At 35.3% G+C, this 21,279-nt stretch overlaps 3 protein-coding genes across 3 annotated transcripts; 2 read left to right on the plus strand and 1 right to left on the minus strand.

Annotated features, from left to right (window-relative positions):
- The first annotated feature begins 1,581 nt into the window (after positions 1-1,581).
- On the plus strand, positions 1,582-3,997 carry LOC139845176 (HVA22-like protein f). The gene is made up of 5 exons (XM_071835418.1): positions 1,582-1,668; positions 1,754-1,780; positions 2,789-2,914; positions 3,054-3,300; positions 3,834-3,997. Exons 1-5 carry the CDS (start codon positions 1,622-1,624, stop codon positions 3,858-3,860), a joined length of 474 nt encoding a protein of 157 aa, XP_071691519.1. The 5' UTR covers positions 1,582-1,621; the 3' UTR covers positions 3,861-3,997.
- A 257-nt stretch (positions 3,998-4,254) lies between these two features.
- LOC139840191 (cytochrome P450 CYP72A219-like) lies at positions 4,255-7,020 on the minus strand. Its single transcript, XM_071830419.1, has 5 exons — positions 6,738-7,020; positions 5,786-6,006; positions 5,468-5,712; positions 5,018-5,402; positions 4,255-4,680 (listed from the first exon to the last, which is right to left on the minus strand). The coding sequence occupies exons 1-5, from the start codon at positions 7,018-7,020 to the stop codon at positions 4,255-4,257; spliced, it is 1,560 nt and encodes a 519-aa protein (XP_071686520.1).
- An 11,129-nt stretch (positions 7,021-18,149) lies between these two features.
- On the plus strand, positions 18,150-18,992 carry LOC139840588 (uncharacterized). Its single transcript, XM_071830847.1, has one exon. The coding sequence runs from the start codon at positions 18,150-18,152 to the stop codon at positions 18,990-18,992; it is 843 nt and encodes a 280-aa protein (XP_071686948.1).
- The last annotated feature ends 2,287 nt before the right edge of the window (positions 18,993-21,279 follow it).

The following is a 21,279-nucleotide window of genomic DNA, read 5'->3' on the forward strand; positions in this document are numbered from 1 at the left end:
ATATAAATATTATACATTAATAATAAATCAGTGCACCATTTTACTAAGGGGGATGATTCTCACACACACTTTTTTGATCCTCACATACCTATTTTAACCTTTTGTTCTTCTAATAATACTTAATTGGTGTGTGAGGATCAAAAAATTGTGTGTGAGAATCATCCCCCTACTACTAATCTATCATGGGGAAACCCCGCCAACGTCATTGTATATCAACATTCTCAGTTTCGTGACGATACTTTTAGATTGTTTGTGATGTGAATTTTAGTGGTAGTAGTACGTGTTGCATTACTTTTATTTCACTAACTAATGTCAACCACTTTCACAGTTTCACTAATGAAAATAGAATGTGGATACACTTGAACCTCGTATACTTGGTCGATTGCAAGATATGATATCAAATTTATATATAAGAATAAAATAAGTAGACGTACTCAAATAATGCAAATGCATTGTTGCAAACAAAGCAACACGGTAATTAATTAAATGTCACTGTAAACAATAGCCCATTCACATGGTTTATCCAAAAGCTACCTTCCAATCATGTCACATTTCCACGTATTTGGCCCTTAGTTGTCTTGTAATTTTCATGCACTACTTCAAACGTGGCCGTGACGCTTTATATTTCGGCTAAATAAATATAAATAAACCTTTTATCATATAAAGTTTAACGTACTCAATAATATTCTCTAACTTGTATTATATAGATAATTTTTTAAATCATCCCCTTTCATATTTGTTTTTATTAACCGTTCTTTGACTTCTATTTTTAGTGTGATTAAAAACAAATAACTAAAACTATGTCAAAAGATTTCATTATTTCAAATGATAAAACTATTAACGAAAGAAGAGGAAGAAGAAATAAATGAATGTATGTAGGGTTTAAACACATTTTTAGAAACATATATATTTGGTTTGTTGATAATTGAAATTATCTTGACATATATACTCCATATGTTTCAGAATAAATATTTGATTGGTGTCTAATACAAAGTTAAAGTAGCGTCCTCCTATTATTAAGAGTCAATGTCATTTTTACCTTTTACTTAGGTATAGAAAAACGTAATTAGCTAGCGTTAAAAGGTAAAGTTGAATATCTATGTGATTTTATTACTCTAGTTATTAATTTTTTTCCACGTTTTTTTTGTTAAGCGAGGAAACTCTTCTATGAACGAGCATATTGACTCTCCCATAGAAAATAAAACCTCGAGTAATTACGCCCTCCGAGCGCGAAACCTGATAACAATGAATTGCGCATTATGCGCACTCTCCAGTCACACTCCCTTTTACAAACTACTTTTGCCACCTGCCCATAAATATTTTTTCATTTAGGTATCAATAGGCATGCTCCCATATTCAATCGAGCAGATGTCCATTACTAAAGGGATATGAAAGGATTCCAAAGCCAATTTGATAGACTTTTGTCATGCTCCATGCACCATCTTTATTACTTGTAACTAAAGTAAAGAAGATTATACCCAAAAGTTATGCTTTGCTTCATGTTAAACAAACAAATCAACCTACTTATATAACTTGTAAGATGCATAATGAAGTCAATTACATAATTATTAACTTGTTCGATTTGGAAACAAGTAGACAACGTTGAAAACACAAAATAACAATGGGGCTTCTTGCAACTATTGCTAGAAGTTTGGATACACTTGTCGGGTACGTACTTGGGTTTATATCGAAAAATTTGAAGATTTAATTATTTCGTTTGACTGATTTGTTTTATGTTGTACTTTTAATCCAGGCCGGGAGTAATGCTTCTCTTCCCATTGTAAGTGCACCTTCCCTTGATTCACATACATTTTCAATAATTTTTATGTTTCTGTAAGCCTTTTGCTTAATGTACAACCGTCCATATCAAAATGGATGGTGAGGCCAACTATTACAAACGATTGCATAAAGACTTTTTTTTTTTTCGCTATTGGTCCTTTAATGCCATCCTAAGGACAAATGTCGATACATGTTTTTTTTTTTTGGTTGGCTAAAGAATGTCAGTTCGTTTTGAGGGTCATGTTCTAAGCTTGTTTGATTAGTAGAACTCATAAATTTAAGGAGGTGAAAACTTGCTTCGTTATTAGAAGTTAGAACTCATAAATTAAACAAAAATATAAAATAAAAGAGAAAGGAGAAGGGGAAGTTAAAGCCCACTAATTGGGCTGTTTGATCCAGCAATTGGTGATCGTATGGTCCCAATGGGCTGTTTATTTACCTGAATCTTTAATATTAAACCTATTTGGTTTCTTGTTTTAATTTTTACCAAGCAATAACTTTGTTTTCGACATTAAAGATACAAAAATTTTTCCTTAATATTGTTTCAAGTTTAACTATTTGACAAATTTTATTGACAAGTACAAAGGTATTTTGTTTACATTATTTACTAAAACTATCACAAATAAAAAAGATGTTATCAGTGATCAGTTTTAGTTTTACGTTTACCACAATCCATATTCATTCAATAAAGATACCCGATTGAGCACCGGCGGAACATAGGGTAACTCAAAGGGGTACTCGCTCCACCTGGATTTGAGGGGAAAAAATTTACACAAAAAAAAAAAAAAAAAGTTTAACCAAAAAGTAAGTTTTTTTTGCCTTTAACCCATGTGAGTAGTTTTGCTCCAACTATGGTCGGGTTCAAGTTTCGTCGTTGCGATCGAGTAATGATCTGTTTTCTAATTCTAAACACTAGTAATATTTGAGAAAAATAAATACACACAATAAACAAACTTGTGTGCTAGTTGAACGTTTAAGTAATGTCTATGATTGTACGGCTTATGAAAAGGTACGCTTCAATGCTAGCGATCGAGCAAGGATCAACAACCGAAGATGATCAACAATGGCTCACTTATTGGGTTTTATACTCGTTCATTACTCTGTTCGAGCTTTCCTTTTGGAAAGTACTCCAATGGTAATTCGTACATATATTCGAAAACCTAATAGCAAACCGTAAGATCAAGATTGCGGGTTGCTACAAAAATCACTAAATTTATTTTATTTTCTTGTTAACGTTTTGTACTTAACATTTGATGGTTATGAAATAAAAACAGGCTTCCATTTTGGCCGTACTTGAAGCTTTTGTTTTGTATGTGGTTGGTTCTACCGGGGATTAATGGGGCAGCATACATATATGCAAATGTAGCAAGGAAATATGTTAAGGTTGGAAGCAATGTGAACTCAAAGTATTCTGAAGGGCAGCGTAAAGTCCTTCAAATGATGAGCCTTGATGCTCGAAAGTCTGTTGAGCGTTACATTGATAGATACGGGCCTGATGCATTTGATCGCGTTGTCAAAGCGGTAATAATGTTATAACCCTCCAAGATAGATTTGTTGGTCACATCACCATACTTGTGGATATGACAGTGACAGTTTCGACCCATTTGCACGTAAATGGGTTGATATTTGTTATAATAACTTTTTAGCAGAGGGTCAATTGATAAAATTAAGATATTTAAAGGTTAAACAAAAATTGTTAAATTAAAAGTAAAATGTTTATACGAAAACATGTTTATTCATTGAGTGATCATATGGGTCAAAATATGCACAGAACATTTTATATCAATTTATATGAAGATAATGGAATAACCGATTTATTCAACCTGCCCAACCCGCTTCAACCCTGACCCGTGTCAATCCCAATAAAACTTTTACTTTCTACAATTGACCTATTCAACCTGCCCGACCCACTCATATTACCACTTAAGTCCAGATTTAAACAAGAGAAGTTTCATCATTCCACTTATTAACTACAATCTATGCTAAAGAAGTTCTAATTATTAAAAACAGATTCCAAAATGTTTTTTGCTGATTGTAATTGCGGATTATTACAGGCCGAAAAGGAAGCAAACAGGAAATAAGAAGAAATATGGGCATCAATTCTTTCAATTCGAAACAAATGATTCTATATGCTTTAAATTGTTTGATTTCTTATCTTATACAGTAACTAATTTCAATGTCCCATTGTGGTCCTGAAAATTTTATTAAGCGTCTCAATATTACCAAAATAAAAAGAGTTCATGTAATTTAATATTATTATTATTATTATTATTATTATTATTATTATTATTATATATATTTTTTTTTTTTTTTTTTTTTTTTTTTTTTTTTTTTTTTTTTTTATCTTTGCAAGTATATGAACTTGTTTACCCATAAGATGCATGTTGTTTGAGTACAGCACATGTTACAACCAGAAATATACAGAATAACATGGAGATATAATGCAACAAGCTTTAAAAATATTCGACAAACTACTTAAATTTTATGTAGGATTAAGTGAGCACCGAATTGAGGCTGCAGAGTGATAATGGTGTGCGGAGCATGTGAGTACGATGGAGACAACTCAAAGGAGAAGCGTTGTAGAATCATAACAAGGGCCATTTTTGCTTCGATCATAGCAAAGTTTTGTCCAATGCATATACGTGGGCCACCTCCAAAAGGGTAGAACGACGCTTGTCCCTTGGTTGCCTTAGAAACACCTTCAGAAAATCTCTCGGGTTTAAATTCTTTTGCATCGTAGCCCCATAAATCGCTATCATGGTGCAAAAGCAACGTGTTTAGTTGTAGATGTGTTCCAGCCGGTAACGTTATGCTCCCTAATTTTGTTTCTTCATGTATCATCCTTCCTAATGCTACCACCGGTGGATATAGTCTAAGAACCTCATTAAGTATCATGTTTACCTACAAATCAATACATTTAATACAGATTTTAACAATTTAAGAACATTTCTATGAATCTACACCATTCTTAGACATCATTGAAGACCAGGACTAGCAATGACATGACTTTTTAAGAAAGAAACTTAGACACATGCGATGTAGACAGATATATATAAAAAACAAGGGTTTTGCTAACAGCAGCCCAGGTGAAGGGCTCTCGTTAACATGCACAAAAAAATTGTATGTTACTGTTGACTTTTTAATGGCGGTTATCAACTATAAAGCATTTTCTGCACGTTATTGACAGCTCAAAGAGTCATCGTTAACAAAAAACAAAAAAACGAATAGAAAGACTTACGATTTTTAGATGAGCTAATCCATCAATCTCCGGTTTTTTATCTCTTAAGACATCTAACACTTCATTTCTAGCTCGTGTTTGCCAATTTGTGTATTGACCTAATAAAATCATAGTCCAAACGAGCAAATTTGCCGTGGTCTCTTGCCCTGCGAAGTAGAAAACTTTGCACTCTTCAATGACTTCTTCTGTGCTCAATCTTAATCTATTATTCTCGTTTTCTTTAATTTCTCTGAAATTGGAATCCAAAAGAATGCCTAAAAGATCGTCGTTATTAACTTCCCCAACTTCCATCATCATCATTCTCTTGTTGATAATACTTCTTATTGAATCCATAACTTCTCTATTAATCTTTTTAATCCTCATGTTTGACCGTGTTGGCAAAAATCTATGAAATCACGTTTAGTTAAATGATCATGTTCATGAATCTAGTATGAAAACTTACTTAATTACCTTGACCCTGGAATGTAAATTGATCGTTCAGCCGCTATAATAAGCTCTACTAGTTCTCGTTGAAGTTGAAATATCTTTCTTCCTTCTTCAAAGCTACTTCCAAACGCTGTGCGTGAAATTACATCACTAGTAAATGTTTGAAGATGAGGCCACACGTCCACTTCACATGAAGTTTCGTTAGTTAACATTTCATCCCAATTGTTGACCATTTCATAACAGCTTACATAAAAAGCGGGTACCATATTCTACGAAACAATATAAATACTTTAATATGATGTTTTCGTGATAAAAAGGAGAAGGCATTGTATTACAACAAACCTTGAGCTTTTCCACATAAAATGCAGGATTAATGATTATTCTATGTTTAATCCATTGATCAGCATCAGTGTTAATTAGCCCTTTCACTAACAATTTTGTTAATGGATTCACTCCCCTTAGTTTTTGAAACTGACGATAATTTGTAAATATCTCGCGTATCAACAATGGTTCGGAGACTTGCAGCACCGGTTTGTATCCCATCCATGCAAAACAAGTTTTACCTATAGAAGAAAGTCCGATATGGTAATTTACGTTTAAAGAAATAAAGCTTTCCTATTCATGCTACCCAGAAAAAGAGAATTATTTTTTACTCAGATGTATGTGACCTATCGGGTATCTCGTGACTATTTCTGACCCTTATTCTTGACCACCTCAAGATATGCTTCAAATGAGGTTTGAACCTAAGACCCCTTGAGAAGAACTTGGGCCCATCCACCGGGGCTATCTTGGGATGGTTATGGTTATCTCTAAGTTTTAAAATAAGCGTCTATATATTTCTATTTTTTGTTTGTTCTCGAAAGAGTGTCAGGAAAAGTAAAGGTAAAATAGACTTCATGTTGGCCGAAAACTAGCCCAATGGTGCTGTGGCTTTTAGGTTAAATGTAAGTATGACCGGGCTATAAATACTCCCTCCCTAGTCATTTATTCAGTGCTAGCTAGCGTTTTGTATAGAGAGAAAGTCGTGGAATTATTCTATATTGTAAACCATGATTCATATCGATACACTTTCATTATTTCGGCCGATCCATATTTATTATTACCGTGTGTTGTTTGATCATTTTTATTGGGCACAACACTTCCAGCTTTTAAAAACTACCATTATTGCACATGTTTAAAACTGGAAGTATCTTTCGAAGAACTAATCAGCCATTCAGCCAGTATAATTTGGACCTTTTATACCATTTTACAAAGAAAATCAAGAAATTATAACAAGAAAAACATTTGTGCATACCATGAGTAGTGACTGACTTAAGGGTAAATGGTAACACACGAGGAACTATATCATCATTTATACCGATCGCTCTTGATTTAGCTTTAACCATTGACTGCACCATCTCTTTCAAATCTCCAAATAAAAATTTATATGGATTGCCCTTTAGACCTTGTTCTCTAAGAAACTTCTCCATTTTCTTTGGTTTGAGCCACACCAAATTCAAAAGACTCCATGCACATGAAACTAACAATATTACTATTATTACTACCCCAACATAATAACACATTTTACTAACCTCCATGGGAAGGGAATTAATTGGGAAGTCAACTAGAAGTTGTAGAATTAGTGATTTATTGGTTTAAGATTTTGTGTAGATTGGTTAACTGACACTTGCATATATAAGGGTAGCATCTTGCCATAGTCATGTCCCATATATATCTTATGATAGAGACAAGTCAAACAACCAATGTTGAACATTCTTAAAATAAGTTGCACGAATTAAGTAATCATTGGCCCATGATGGAGAAAATTTGAATATTGGAGTTTGTAAGGTCGTGTTTGATAAAACTTAATGATTTAGTGTTGAATGATTCAAAATCTCCAAATAAGCTTAGTTTTAAATGAAAGTAGTTTGTTTGATAATTATTTTCAATGAACGATATGAATTGGGTAAAGTTATCTTATTAACGTGTTACATGAATAAAATATTCAATATACATGTTTTTTAAGTGTTCTAGAATATGATCTGAGGAGGATATTGCATACAATTTATGGGTTTAATGGTTAAGAGATTGTTATAACCCTGAATAGTTCAACACTGAATGTTGAACCATTTCGTATCATATGTCATTCATAGGTCTGAAACAATTGTGTTGAATGCTGAATGGTTCAACGTTCAACGCTTTCAATTAAGAGGTAAACAAACACACCCTAAGTTAAAATCACTTAAAGATCCTGAGTGGCAAAATAGCTACTATCATTACAATTTACACTTGAGATAAACATATAGTTATTGGTGAAGAGAGCTCGACCTCTCAACTTAAACCTTAAGACCACTTTTAGTGATGGAATCTTTAAGAGTTATGACAAGGTTGTCATAGGTTGTAAGAATGTTGTGGATAGAGGTGTGTAGTGAGAAAGGTTATGAGAAAAAGGTTGTGGCCAAGTTGTGGAGGTATAGCTCATCAAATTAATTTGATTTTCTATTCTTTATCTAAAACAAATTTATATACAGACATACAATGACTGATTATATACAGATTATTTATATTCTTTCTACTCTACAAAGGGTGTGGATTAAACTATTTTTTAACTAAAACAAACTATTAGTTTATGAGATTACTCCTAACCATCACATAACTTTATTCTATAATTTACTATAACCTCAGCGTCACGTCAACACTTCATCTCTATCACTAAGGAGTGACGGATCAATATTATTCATGACACCTTTCCTTAATCATTGAATTTATTTATTTAACCATAGTATATATGTTGATGAACAATGTAAAACATATTTTAAAAAAGTGAAGCACATTGCTTCGCTTTCGATATGCTTTCCAAAGACAATTTGGATGGCTAAGTGATAAATGGCGATGGATAACTAGACAATGTCTTCCGTTGTCATGGATGACTAGCCCAATGGCAACTCATGGCTAACTGTTAGAAATGGCCTCATAGAGAATATAAAGTGGGATAAAATTTGAAAGAAAGATTAAAAGAAAAATTAGACAAAAAATCATCCATGCACTTCATTTTCTTTTTTTCCTATCAAAATCGAGACACAAATTTTTTTTTTTTTTTCTGCTTCCTTTACTTCATGTCCGAAACAAAAACGTGGATATACTAAAAAATAAAGATGTATCATCAGTGTCTTTTTCAATGTAAACCTCCCCGATGAATAAGTACAACTTATTTCAATTGACTTTTTTGTTTTACCTTTTCTATTAAAAGGATTTTACTTTTATGTTTATTTATTTTTAGAAAAGCTTATTTTTACTAAGCTGGTCAAAAAAGAAAAATAGAAAAATGAGTCACACCATTTGAGCTGACGTATCCGCTGATTCAGCACAAACGCCGGCCAAAAACTCCCACTAAATGTGTTTTAACGTTGTGGTAGTGACACATAGAATGTGACATTCTACTATCTATGGTTTGACTAAAAAGGTGGTTATTTGTATCTCAGTTACTCATTTTCTACCAATAATTTATTATTATTGAATCTACTGCAGTTTGTTATTTCTTTTTTAGGAGAGTGTTGGACGTTGCATTTTAATAGTGTTTTTTTTATTTTTATTATTAAAGTTGAAATAATTCAAATTTAATGTTTGACAATACTATTTTGATAATTGACTATTTGTGTTTGTGGACTATGAAAATGAAGTTTTGAAGAAGCAACATTCCACCTAAGACCACTCCCTATATGTCTTCGTTAAACTTCCGTCAGTGTCGCCAAGGCTTGGCGGGGATAGGCATCAATTCGCCAACTCCCACCGCCAGCTAGCCCTTTAAGGAAGCAATACATGCAGCAAGTGGGACCCCTCGTCCACTTTTCAATTTCGTTTTTGATTTTTACTGATTTTAACCTCTTAGAAAAAGAATATAAAATTTCAGTGGTTAGATTTTATAGCCGTCTGTATAAATATTGATTTTTTAAACTAAAGAAGCTTACACTATAAATACACATACACTCACGACCATTTTTCTCACACAACATATATACTTTATCATCTTTCATTCAAAAAAAAAAAAAAAAAATTATAATGATGCATCCTTTTAAAAATTCTGATAGCGAGAACGAGAGCCAATAGTCGGATACCGCTTAAAATTTAATTGAAGACGGTTACAACGCGCTTAATGTAATCGAATCGCTCGATATATTAGACGAAGAAGATAACGCTGAAAATTCTCAAAGAATTATTAGAAGGCACCGGTGATATCGGCCAAAAAGTCACATTTTTACCCCCATTATTAAGCCATAGAACAATAAAGATTTAAACTTTGCCGGCAAAATTATCGCTTTTTCGGTTGATTTTGTAGATTAAGTAATTACGAAGGCGATGCAAAAAGAATCAAGCAAAACGGAGCTAAAACGAAGATTCTAGAGTGAAAACGGTGAAAGACAAGAAATCAAGTTACAATCCAGGAAATTCAGCTGACCAGGCAAGCCAAACGGCCTACCAAACGGCTTGCCTGGCTCAAAAACGGCCTGCCAAACGGGTCAGACAAACGGCCCCTGCAAACGGGCTGGCCTGGCAAACGGCCCCTTCAAACGGCCTGCCAAACGGCTCGCCAAATGTCCTGCCAGCCGTTTGCAGGCAAAAATCAAGTATATTTAAAGGGCTTTCTCCATCCATTTCAACACACACTCAATTTGTAAGTCATTTTATATTTTCAAGCTTTTAGTTAGTTTTTAGTAGTAGTTAGCTTAGCTTTTATTTTCCGGAGGATATCCCGGCGAGTCCCTGCGATCTCGGGCAGATTTCTTCGACCTTTTCAGGTTTTTATCCGACTACAAATTTATACTTTTTCTGTTTAGTTTCATAAATTTCAGTTCATTATGAAACCATAGCAACTTGAATCACTCAAAACGGATTTAAAACGAAGAAATTATGGGTAAAACAAAATTGGATATTTTTGCTTGTTGTAGCTACGTGAAATTTGTAACAAATCTATACAAATCATAACTTAACTAACTTATATTGTATTATACATGTATTCTAACATATATTATATAATCTTGGGATACCATAGGCACGTATACAATGTTTTGACATATCATATCGACCCATCTTACAAGAGTTTGATATTGAAATCCGAGATAAAAGAGGAGCAGAAAATCTCGCCGCTGATCATCTTTCTCGTCATGAAAATCCCGAGTTAGAAGTTCTAAATGAATCGGCCATACAAGACAACTTTCCTGATGAATATCTATTGAAGATAGATTATAAAGAAATTCCATGGTTTGCAGACTATGCAAACTACTTAATTTTTGGATTCCTTGAAAAAGGATTATCGTACCAAAAACGAAAGAAATTCTTCAGTGATATAAAACACTATTTTTGGGAAGATCCACATCTGTTTAAAAGTTGTCCCGATGGAATAATACGCCGATGTGTATTTGGAGATGAAGCTAGTAAAATTTTAAACCATTGTCACACAGGACCAACATGAGGGCATTATGGGCCTCAACTAACAGCAAGAAAAGTTTATGATGCTGAATTCTATTGGCCTACAATTTACAAAGACGCACACCTTCTTTGCAAATCCTGTGATGCTTGTCAAAGGGCCGGAAAAATAAGTCAACGTGATGAAATGCCACAAAATGTCATCCAAGTATGTGAAGTATTTGACATTTGGGGTATTGACTTTATGGGTCCATTTCCAAAATCTCATAATAATCTATATATACTCGTAGCCATTGATTATGTATCTAAATGGGCGGAAGCACAAGCTCTCCCAACTAACGATGCACGAGTTGTAGTCAACTTTTTAAAACGTCTTTTTGCAAGGTTTGGAACACCGAAAGCTTTAATAAGTGATCGGGGTACTCATTTCTGTAATAATCAACTTGAGAAAGTTCTTAAAAGATATGGAGTAACTCATAAAATTTCCACCGCATATCATCCACAAACAAGTGGACAAGTTGAAAATACCAACCGAGCTTTAAAACGTATTCTAGAGAAAACCGTAGGATCAATTCCGAAGGAATGGTCCATTAAATTGGAGGATGCACTCTGGGCTTTTAGAACAGCCTACAAAACTCCAATTGGAACCACACCTTTTAGACTTGTTTATGGAAAAGCATGTCATCTTCCAGTAGAAATTGAACACAAAGCATTTTGGGCTTTGAAGACATGTAATCTTGATTTACATGAAGCCGGACGTCTACGATTAAGTCAACTAAACGAATTAGAAGAATTAAGACATGAAGCATACGAAAATTCGTTAATCTATAAAGAAAGAACGAAGAAATGGCATGATAAAAGAATCAGAAGTTCAAAAGAATTTAAAGAAGGAGACAGAGTTCTTCTTTTCAATTCACGATTCAAGCTATTTCCTGAAAAATTGAAATCAAGATGGTCTGGACCATTCATAGTCAAAAGAGTTTTTCCATACGGAACGATAGAATTAATAAATTCAAATGGGATTGAATTTAAAGTTAATGGTCACAGAGTTAAACACTACATAGATAGTCCAATGGAATTCGACAACGAAGTTAATCACAATTTCGATACCACAGCTAACTAAGTGTGGGGAGAATCAAGTCTTTAAAGGATAATATGTATTTCTGTTAGAGTTAGATTTTCTGTTTTCATGTAGTTCTCGAAAATGGAACCCGAATGGTCTTTCCCTAGCAGACCCTAAAGAACTAGTCTTCTCCCCCCATTCTAAATTTTTATTTTTTTAGGTTTTTACAAAATGAAGACTGCCTGTGAACTAAACCATGGTCTAATGCTACACGCTTTGATCACTAAACGTAATAATGACACACTACCGAGTGAAATAGTATCAGTAATCAGAGAAAGATTGGACGGAGTAAGAAAAGAATCCAGATGCGAAGATAATAAGTTACAATTTGGTAAAGGAAAATCAAAATCCGCAGCGAAAAGAAGAGCACGACACCTAGAACGATGTCACAAATGCGGAAAATGGTTACATGGAGGTAAATGTTCAAATAATCAAACCTATTCAAATACCGAATTTGTTACTTTATGCAGAGATGGACCGTTCATATGTTTAGAAGAAAAGACACTGAATGCTCGAGGTTACGCCTATGTAGCTATGGAAAACCAATTAAACCGACTATCTTATGAATGGGATAGATCATATAACTAAGAATACTATCTCACAGGTAAGTCTGTACAGTTTAGGAAGGAGTTACGGGCTTAGATTACGACTCCATTTCCAAGATCAGATCCACGAAAGCTACAATGAATTAAGGAATCTAATCAACAAAAAATCGATCTGTGTTTTATTCAAATCAACAAAAAATAGCAAGTCATGGCCTCTCGGATGGCGTTTAATATTCCAACCTCGCCTTTTACTCCGGCCACTGTTGGCCGCCGTCGTCGTCTTCATCCACTACCTGCGCAATCATCTCGTCAATATAACCATCAGAATAATCACAATCCCCCATCGACTTTTCCTAATCCCTCGGCTGATGAGGTGTGGGTGTTGGTTGAAAGAAGGCGAAAAGCCAACAAAAAACTCTCTACTAATCACTCGTTTGCAAGAAACCTGATCCACCGTTTTGGTAATCCAAACACACATCATCCGGTATACAAACAGAAATGGGTGCCATCTTCATCGGCTAACCCTAACCCTAACCATACAGAGAATACTACAAACCCCAATACCACAAACCCAAAACAAGCAACCAAACCTACAAACCCTAAAAGTGCAGCCACTTTTCCTAATAACATTGCACTGAACCAACAATCTAGCTCTCGTGTTCACGAACCTTTCTCCCCAAAACATGTCCCGGCATCAGCGCCTATCACATCGGTTATGGTTTTCGGATTCCCAGATTCATGGAGCAAGATTGATCTCCGTTGCTTCATTAGCAGGTATGGGAATGTACACGACATCTTCATACCCTTCATGAAAAGATTAAGAAACGGTAATAAATTCGCTTTTGTTAAATTCATTGACGTTACCGACCTTAACTTCTTGCTTAAACGACTAAACTCCATAAATCTTGGTAATGGGTGGCTAAAGGCTTATAAGGCCCTTGATCGAAAAGCTTCTGCCTCGAATGATAAACCTATACAACCCCCTTCTACAAAACCCGTTTCATCGTCTCTACCTAATCATCATACCATTCCGAATAAGGGGTTCACTGATGGGCGTCCGTTTAACAAGGTGGTTGGGAATATGGACGGATACACTAGTGATATCACGAAAGAACTAACTAGCATCGGGTGGTTCAATCGTTGGGACTGCAATGGTAAATTTAGAGAAATCTCCGTTGTGGATAAACATAATGACACTGAAATCCTGAATAAAGCTATTATCGGTACCATCCTCAAACTTGAATATCTTGAACATATCTTATTTTTGTGCGAAATGGAGAATCTGAATAATGTTCTGGTAAAGTATCTTGGTGGGATGGAAGTTATGTTCATCTTTGAGTCCGAGGAGCAAGCTTCATCTATTCTTAATGCGAAACACCATTGTATCCACAAATGGATGACCAACATTCGTAAATGGGATGAAAACCACTCATACTAAGGTCGAATTACATGGTTAAAAATCACGGGTATTCCTGTCCAGTTTTGGAACGAAAAAACATTTACTGCCATCGCAAAATGGTGGGGCGAACCTATTGACTTCTCGAATTGTTCTTTAAAAGGTAACCAAAATCTCGTTGTAGCTAAAGTATTAGTTAAGTTACGAGATGCACACTTGGTACATGACATTGTGCGTGTCACATCCGATAGTTCCATCTTTTTTTCTTATGTAATGGAAGAAACCAATGGGATTTTCGAAGTTAATGTTAACCCAGATCACGTGGAAAGTGATGGAAGTGATGGGATATCGGAGTCTGAGTTACTGGGTAATGTCGAATATGCAAATTTTGATGATGAATCAAAATCAGACTTCTCTGATGACTTCTTTAATCATAAACCGAATTTAAAGACTAATGAGGTTGAACCAGGTGACAATAATTCAAAATGTTGGGTGGCTGAAAGCTCATTTGTTGGTCCTATTAAAGAACATGTGAATGGTACATCCTCTGTTAACAATATCGATAATCATTCTGTTAATGAACATTCAAATGAGGTGGACCAAAAAATGAATGATATGGGATTAGCCCAAATGTCTGCTGAAGGGCTGGCCCAGAGGGCTTGCGGTGATATTACAGGTTCGGGAAATGTTACTGTCAACGATAATTTTGTGTTGGAACAAATAATATTCGATAATGTTCCAAAAGGTGGCGAGAACATCGCAACTGTCCAGCCCAACAATTCTCACGGGCCTGGATTTCAAGACGGGCCTCCTCCCATTCCTAAGTTCACACCCGACTCACCATATGTGTCGTACGTTGAAAAAAAGGACAATTCTATCCTTAATCCTACAGGTGATAACGATAACATTCAAGGTAATGCTGTGGGACATGTGGATGTTGACTGCCCTCCAGGTTTTCAACCGACCCCACGATATACGCACGAATTACATAAACGAGATAAAGAAAGTGACAACGAGATCAATGACACCATGAATAATAAAGATGTCAACTCCAATACTCCAACTGATACTAATTGTGTTCCAGCCCAGGCTGAGCCGAATGTTTCTGTCATGGGTCCTGTTGATCAAAATCTAGCAAACGACTGTAATGGGGGTTCCAATAGGACCGGTTCAATTAATTCTGAGAAGGAATGTAAGGTTTCAAGGATCAGAGCTCCAAACAATCCTGCTTCTAGTAACGAACAATCGCTATCGAATTATAGCTTGGGCTTAAAAGATTTCGGACACGACATTGGGCTTGAGTGGATCGGGGCTCCGTCAGGGAAGTAACTTTACCCTTCTTTCGTTTTCTCTTTATTTATGTGTTTAAAATGAAGATAATATCGTTAAACGTACGTGGGCTCGGGAAACTTGAAAAAGAAAAATTTAATTGGATTAAAAAATTAATTCGTTTTCATAATCCGGACATTTTTGCAATTCAAGAATCCAAAAGAAAAAGTGTTACTGATTTTATGATTGAGTTGTTATGGGGTAACAAAAATTTTGAATATATCTTTAAACCATCGGTGGGGTTATCGGGCGGGTCAATTTTAATTTGGAACCCTACTAGATTTTGTGTGACCGGGGCGGTTGAAAGAGAATTTTTCTTGGGTATACGAGGTCGATGGGTGGGCAAAATGGCGGACTCCATTATATTAAACGTTTATGGGCCACATAATGATCAATTGAAACAAAAATTTTGGGATAGTCTTGACAATATTATGCAGGTGGATATTGATGATTGGGTTTTCTGTGGCGATTTTAATGAAGTAAGGCGCAGAGCGGAAAGGAAAAATTGCGAATTTATCGAAAGTAGAGCAAAGATGTTCAACGATTTCATTGACAAAGCTAATCTCATTGAAATTCCATTGGGGGGAATGAAGTTTACTAGGATTAGTGACGACGGTTTGAAATATAGTAAACTTGACAGGTTCTTAGTCTCGGAAGCGTGTTATGCATCATGGGATGGAATTTCTGCATGTACTCTCGATAGGGATTACTCCGACCATTGCCCAATCGTTTTGAAGGATATGAACAATGACTTCGGGCCGAAACCTATTAGGATTTTCAACAACTGGTTCGAAGATGATAAATGTGATGATTTGATAAAAGATGCATGGAAAGTTACCATTTGTAATCCAAGGGCTGATTGTGTATTTCGTGATAAACTTAAGAACGTAAAAGGGGTGTTGAAGGAAAAATGTAATCCTAAATATAATAGTCTAAATGCCGAAATTGACTCACTTCATAAAGAAATCTCTGAGTGGGAAAACATCATCGGTACTCGTGACCTTTCGGAAGTTGAAATTGCATCTTGGTTAGATTCGAAAAAAAAGTGGCTTAAAAAGGATAAGGAGAAAGTCGATATATTGAAACAAAAGGCAAGGATTAAATGGGTTACGGAAGGGGATGAAAATAGCAAATTTTTTCATTCGTGTATTAAAAGGAGGCAAAACAAAAACAACATAAGGGGTATAAATTCAAATGGCTTATGGATCGAGAACCCAGAGGACATCAAAATGGCGGCATTCACATACTTCAAAAATCGTTTTAGTGAACATAATTCTCGTACCTTCAAAATTCGTGGCCCCCTGAGCAAACGACTTAATGATGAGGAGGCGTCGAACCTTGAATCTCCTTTTACACTCTCTGAAATCCATGTTGCTATATTAGAATGTGGGGGTGAAAAGGCCCCCGGACCCGATGGTTTTAACATGAAATTTTTCTCAAAATATTGGGACGTTGTCAAAGAAGACCTTCTCGCGGTATTCACTCGTTTTTGGGAGGTTGGTGAGATCTCTAAAGGTTGTAATTCCTCTTTTGTTGCATTACTCCTGAAAAAAAATGACCCACAGGGATTTGGTGATTATCGTCCTATCAGTTTAATCGGGAGCCTTTATAAAGTTCTATCTAAGGTTTTGACCAAAAGGCTACAAAGGGTTATTTCTTCGGTTATCGGTTTCGAACAAAGTGCTTATATTAAAAATCGTTATATTCTTGATGGCGTGTTAATTGCGAATGAAGTCCTTCATGATATCAAAGTAACCAAAAGAAAAGGCTTCTTTTTTAAAGTTGACTTTGAGAAGGCTTTTGATAGCATTAGTTGGGACTTTCTAATGGAAATCATGGAGTTAATGGGATTCGGTCTTCGATGGAGACAATGGATCTTCGCAAGTCTTTCTTCCGCTTCCATTTCGATTTTGGTCAACGGTTCCCCAACTAAAGAATTTTCTCTTCAGAAAGGCGTGAGGCAAGGGGATCCCCTCTCCCCTTATCTTTTTATCATGGTAGCCGAAGGTTTGAACCATCTAATTAAATCTGCTGCACTTCATAGCCGATTTTCTGGGATCCCAATTGGGCGGAGGGAATTACAGGTCACGCATTTGCAATACGCGGACGACACTATATTTTTTGGTGAATGGGATAGGCGTAATGTGCAAAATCTTACTAAAATTCTTAAGTGCTTTGAATTGACATCGGGACTAAAAATCAATTTTCATAAGAGCTGCGTTTATGGACACGGGGTCTCAAAAGTTGAAACGGAAAATATGGCGGCCTGGCTTGGGTGCGCAGCAGGTACACTCCCTATTACCTACCTTGGGCTTCCACTTGGATCGTCGATGAAACTCTCGAAGTCATGGGATCCGGTATTTGACAAGTTTGGTAAGAGGCTGGCGGATTGGAAAGCTAGATCCCTCTCATATGGTGGTAGACTTACATTAATTAAATCGGTATTATCTAGTCTACCTCTTTATTTCTTTTCGCTTTACATATCCCCGTCTTGTGTTATTGATAAACTTGAGGGGTTGAGACGTCGGTTTTTTTGGGGCGGATCTTCCGAGGTCTCAAAAATGGCATGGGTTAAATGGGATACTTGTCTTAAGCCTCGTGAATTTGGTGGGTTAGATATTGCCCCTCTTGCGTTTAAAAATCGTGCCTTACTTGCAAAATGGTGGTGGCGGTTTAAACATGAGAATGACTCACTTTGGGTGTCTATTATTAAAAATATTTACGGGGAGGACGGGGGCCTTAACACTTCTTTTTCTCCCCCTTCCTCACGAGCTTCTTCTACTTGGGCGGGTATCCTTAAGGTGGGTAAAAATATCTTTAATGCAAACTCCGCTTTCGCTAATTCTTTCAAAAAAAAGAGTCGTAGATGGGTCTAGTACATGTTTTTGGGATGAATTATGGCTTGGGGAAATGGTTCTTAAAGACAAATTTAATAGGCTTTATAGACTAGACACAAATAAATTTGCCACAATTCTTGACCGGGCGAGATGGGAGGGCGGGAACTTTCATGCCACGTGGTGTTGGTCCCGCGATATCTCGGGGAGATTGGCCGGGGACCTCACCACTCTTACTAATCTTTTATCTAGTTTTGTCCCGTGTAGCTCAGGTAAAGAAGAATGGTCATGGTCTTGGAGTAAGGATGGCTCGTTTTCGGTTCACAAGCTTACAGATATTCTGGTCCAGAGCAGCCCTGACATCGCAACCGTGAGCATAAAGTCGCTCCGCAACAAACTGGTCCCCCTCAAAGTTGAGTTGTTTATTTGGCGTACTCGACACAAAAGGTTACCTACAAGAGTTGAACTTGACAAGAGAGGTATGGACTTGGGTACGGTACGTTGTCCGGTTTGTGACAATGGTTTAGAATCAGTAGAGCACTCCATCATCTTATGCACTTTCGCTTTTGACATTTGGAATCGTGTCTATGATTGGTGGAAGCTCGGCCCTTTTACAAACTTGGGTATAAATGAATCTTTTCTTGGAAATGGATATAACTTCACCTCCGACTTGGGAAAACTGTTGTGGCAAGCTACGGAATGGGTTACGGGATACATGATTTGGAAAAGTAGGAACGCTTTCACTTTCACTAAGATAAAACCGACATGCGCAATGGTATTCAAAGACATCCAACTTAAATGCTTCGAATGGATCTCTAATAGGATCAAAGGCACCAATATTGAATGGGATGTCTGGCTTGCAAATCCACGAGGTTATGATTCGCTAGCTTTATCGTCTAGGAGATCCGGGATAGGTTAATTAATTGTTCTCCACGCAGGTTTTTTGCCCCACTCCTGGAGTAGTCGTTTTGGTCGAGAGAATTTGAGGTGGATCAGGGGGCTTTGTCGTTGAATTGCCAACACTGTGCTCTGTCCCCACTCCAGCTTGTTTAGTTAATTCTTCTCAAGTCCAATCTCGACCTTAATGATAATGAACGGACTACGGCGTTTTCCTGCACACTTGTGGAGTCTTACTATCTCGGTTATATATTTGTCGTTTTGTTTTCCTAGATGTAGTTCCGTTTTTGTAAGCGTGACATTATTGTAATTATTTCGTGTTGATATATATAATACATACTTCCTTTGCCGTTAAAAAAAAAAAAAAGTCTGTACAGTTTTTATTTTTTTTTATTTTTAACCTTTTGATAATAAACGCTAATTTGTTCGCTATAAAGTATTAAATTGGTATTAAATAAAATTAGGTTTAGCGACCGAAATTATTGATATCATTCAAAAATTTATGGCATCACTGCGAAATTTAACGTTTATTCTTAAGGTATAAATATCTTTAATCAATCAACCCAAAATATTTCAAAAAAATTTGTAATGAGTTAAATTAGGTCATGGAACCGAAATTACTTTACCGAAAAGAGGGGCGCATATTTTTGATAATATTTGATTGATTAAAGTGGGATAAAAAGCTAAAAAGATTTTTAATTTTATTTTTACCATATTTTTAAAATTAATATATAAATCTTAAATTAATATTGTAAATTTTGTAAAAACAATATATTTAAAATTGTAAATATTTGAAAAATATAATATAAGTTTGGTGTGATTTTATAATATGAATTTTTAAATTAAGTTTGGTGTGAATTTTTTAAGAATTTTTAATTTTATGCATTTCAAATTTTAAGTTTGGTGTGAATTTTTAATATTAATTTTGAATTTTATGTATTTTTATTTTAAGTTTGGTGTGAATTTAAAAACAAAAATTTACTTTATCTCATTAAGTTAAAAATATGATTTTTAAAATTCGTCGTAAGTTGAAGACTAGGTCATTGAACCGAAATTGCTTTACCCGAGGGAGGGACGAGAACTTTTATTATCATTATTTTTAATCTTATTGAATTAAGGTATGCCAAAAAAGAAATTAAAAAAACCCAAAAATCTAAGCTTTTAAAACAATCGCTTGAAAAAGACAAATTTTAAAATTTTGTCGAAGGACGGACTATGACATCGATCCGAAACGACCTCGTCCTAAGACAAAGGGAAACAAAATTTTAAAATTAATTACTTAATTGTTTTATAAGTTAAAGTTAAAAAAAAAAGAAGCCAAAAACACTGTAGCCGGGTGCCCATGCGATCGCATGGGAATCACCCTATCCATCCATGCGATCGTATGGAGGCCAATTACAGGCCTGATACATACAGCAGACTGGTCTGTTTCTTCTCCACAAAACACACACATTCACGAAACTCACCCAAAAATTCACCAATTTTCGCCATTTTTCCACCGTAATTCGTCATTTTTCTTGTTCTAATCATGCCTAGATTCTCATTCTTCAGCAAATTGGTAAAAATTACACCCCTAAACTCTATAAATTCCTAGTTTTTGTGATAATTACCAATTTTTTACCTAATGCAATTTTGTTAATTTCAAGTGTAATTAGTGTTAAATTGTTAGTATTTTATGCATGTATAACCTAGAGTGATGCTATTTAACATGATTTGAAGCCAAAAACTTCAAAAATTTTAGAAATCTAGGGTTTGTGTTCTTGAGCAATTTGGGGCTTTTTGATATAAATAGGTTATGGCCGATTTTTGTCATGAATTATTGCTAAATTGAGTAGTGTAACATGTTTAGATAGTTAAATGAACCAAACATTGATCCTAAACATGATTTTTGGAGATTAAAGTGGACTTTTTAAGTCCAAAATTCATGAACTTGATTAAGTTGATATATTTGCCATTTGAGACTCGTTTAATTATTAGTAATGAATATTTTGACATGTTATTTAAGTTAAATGCTTATGAATTTTGTATACATTTTCATATGTGCTTATTTGAAAAGTATAGAATTGTGAAAAATTGTGAAAATGTGTATAAGTTTAATTTTGATTTAACATGTTATAGTGATTGTTTTAAGTTGTTATTTTGCTAACTCTAATGCATATTTGGATGCACAAATTTTGTGTTTAATGTGTTTTGCAGAAAGCCGATACTGGAGGTTCAGGAGCATCATCATCTAGACGACCAGCACCAGCACCAGAACCAGAAATGCAACATGAACAAGAACCACAACAGGAACAACAACAGCCTGATCA

This window comes from Rutidosis leptorrhynchoides, chromosome 4 (assembly GCF_046630445.1).
Source record: "Rutidosis leptorrhynchoides isolate AG116_Rl617_1_P2 chromosome 4, CSIRO_AGI_Rlap_v1, whole genome shotgun sequence".
In the NCBI taxonomy this organism is placed as follows: Eukaryota; Viridiplantae; Streptophyta; class Magnoliopsida; order Asterales; family Asteraceae; genus Rutidosis; species Rutidosis leptorrhynchoides.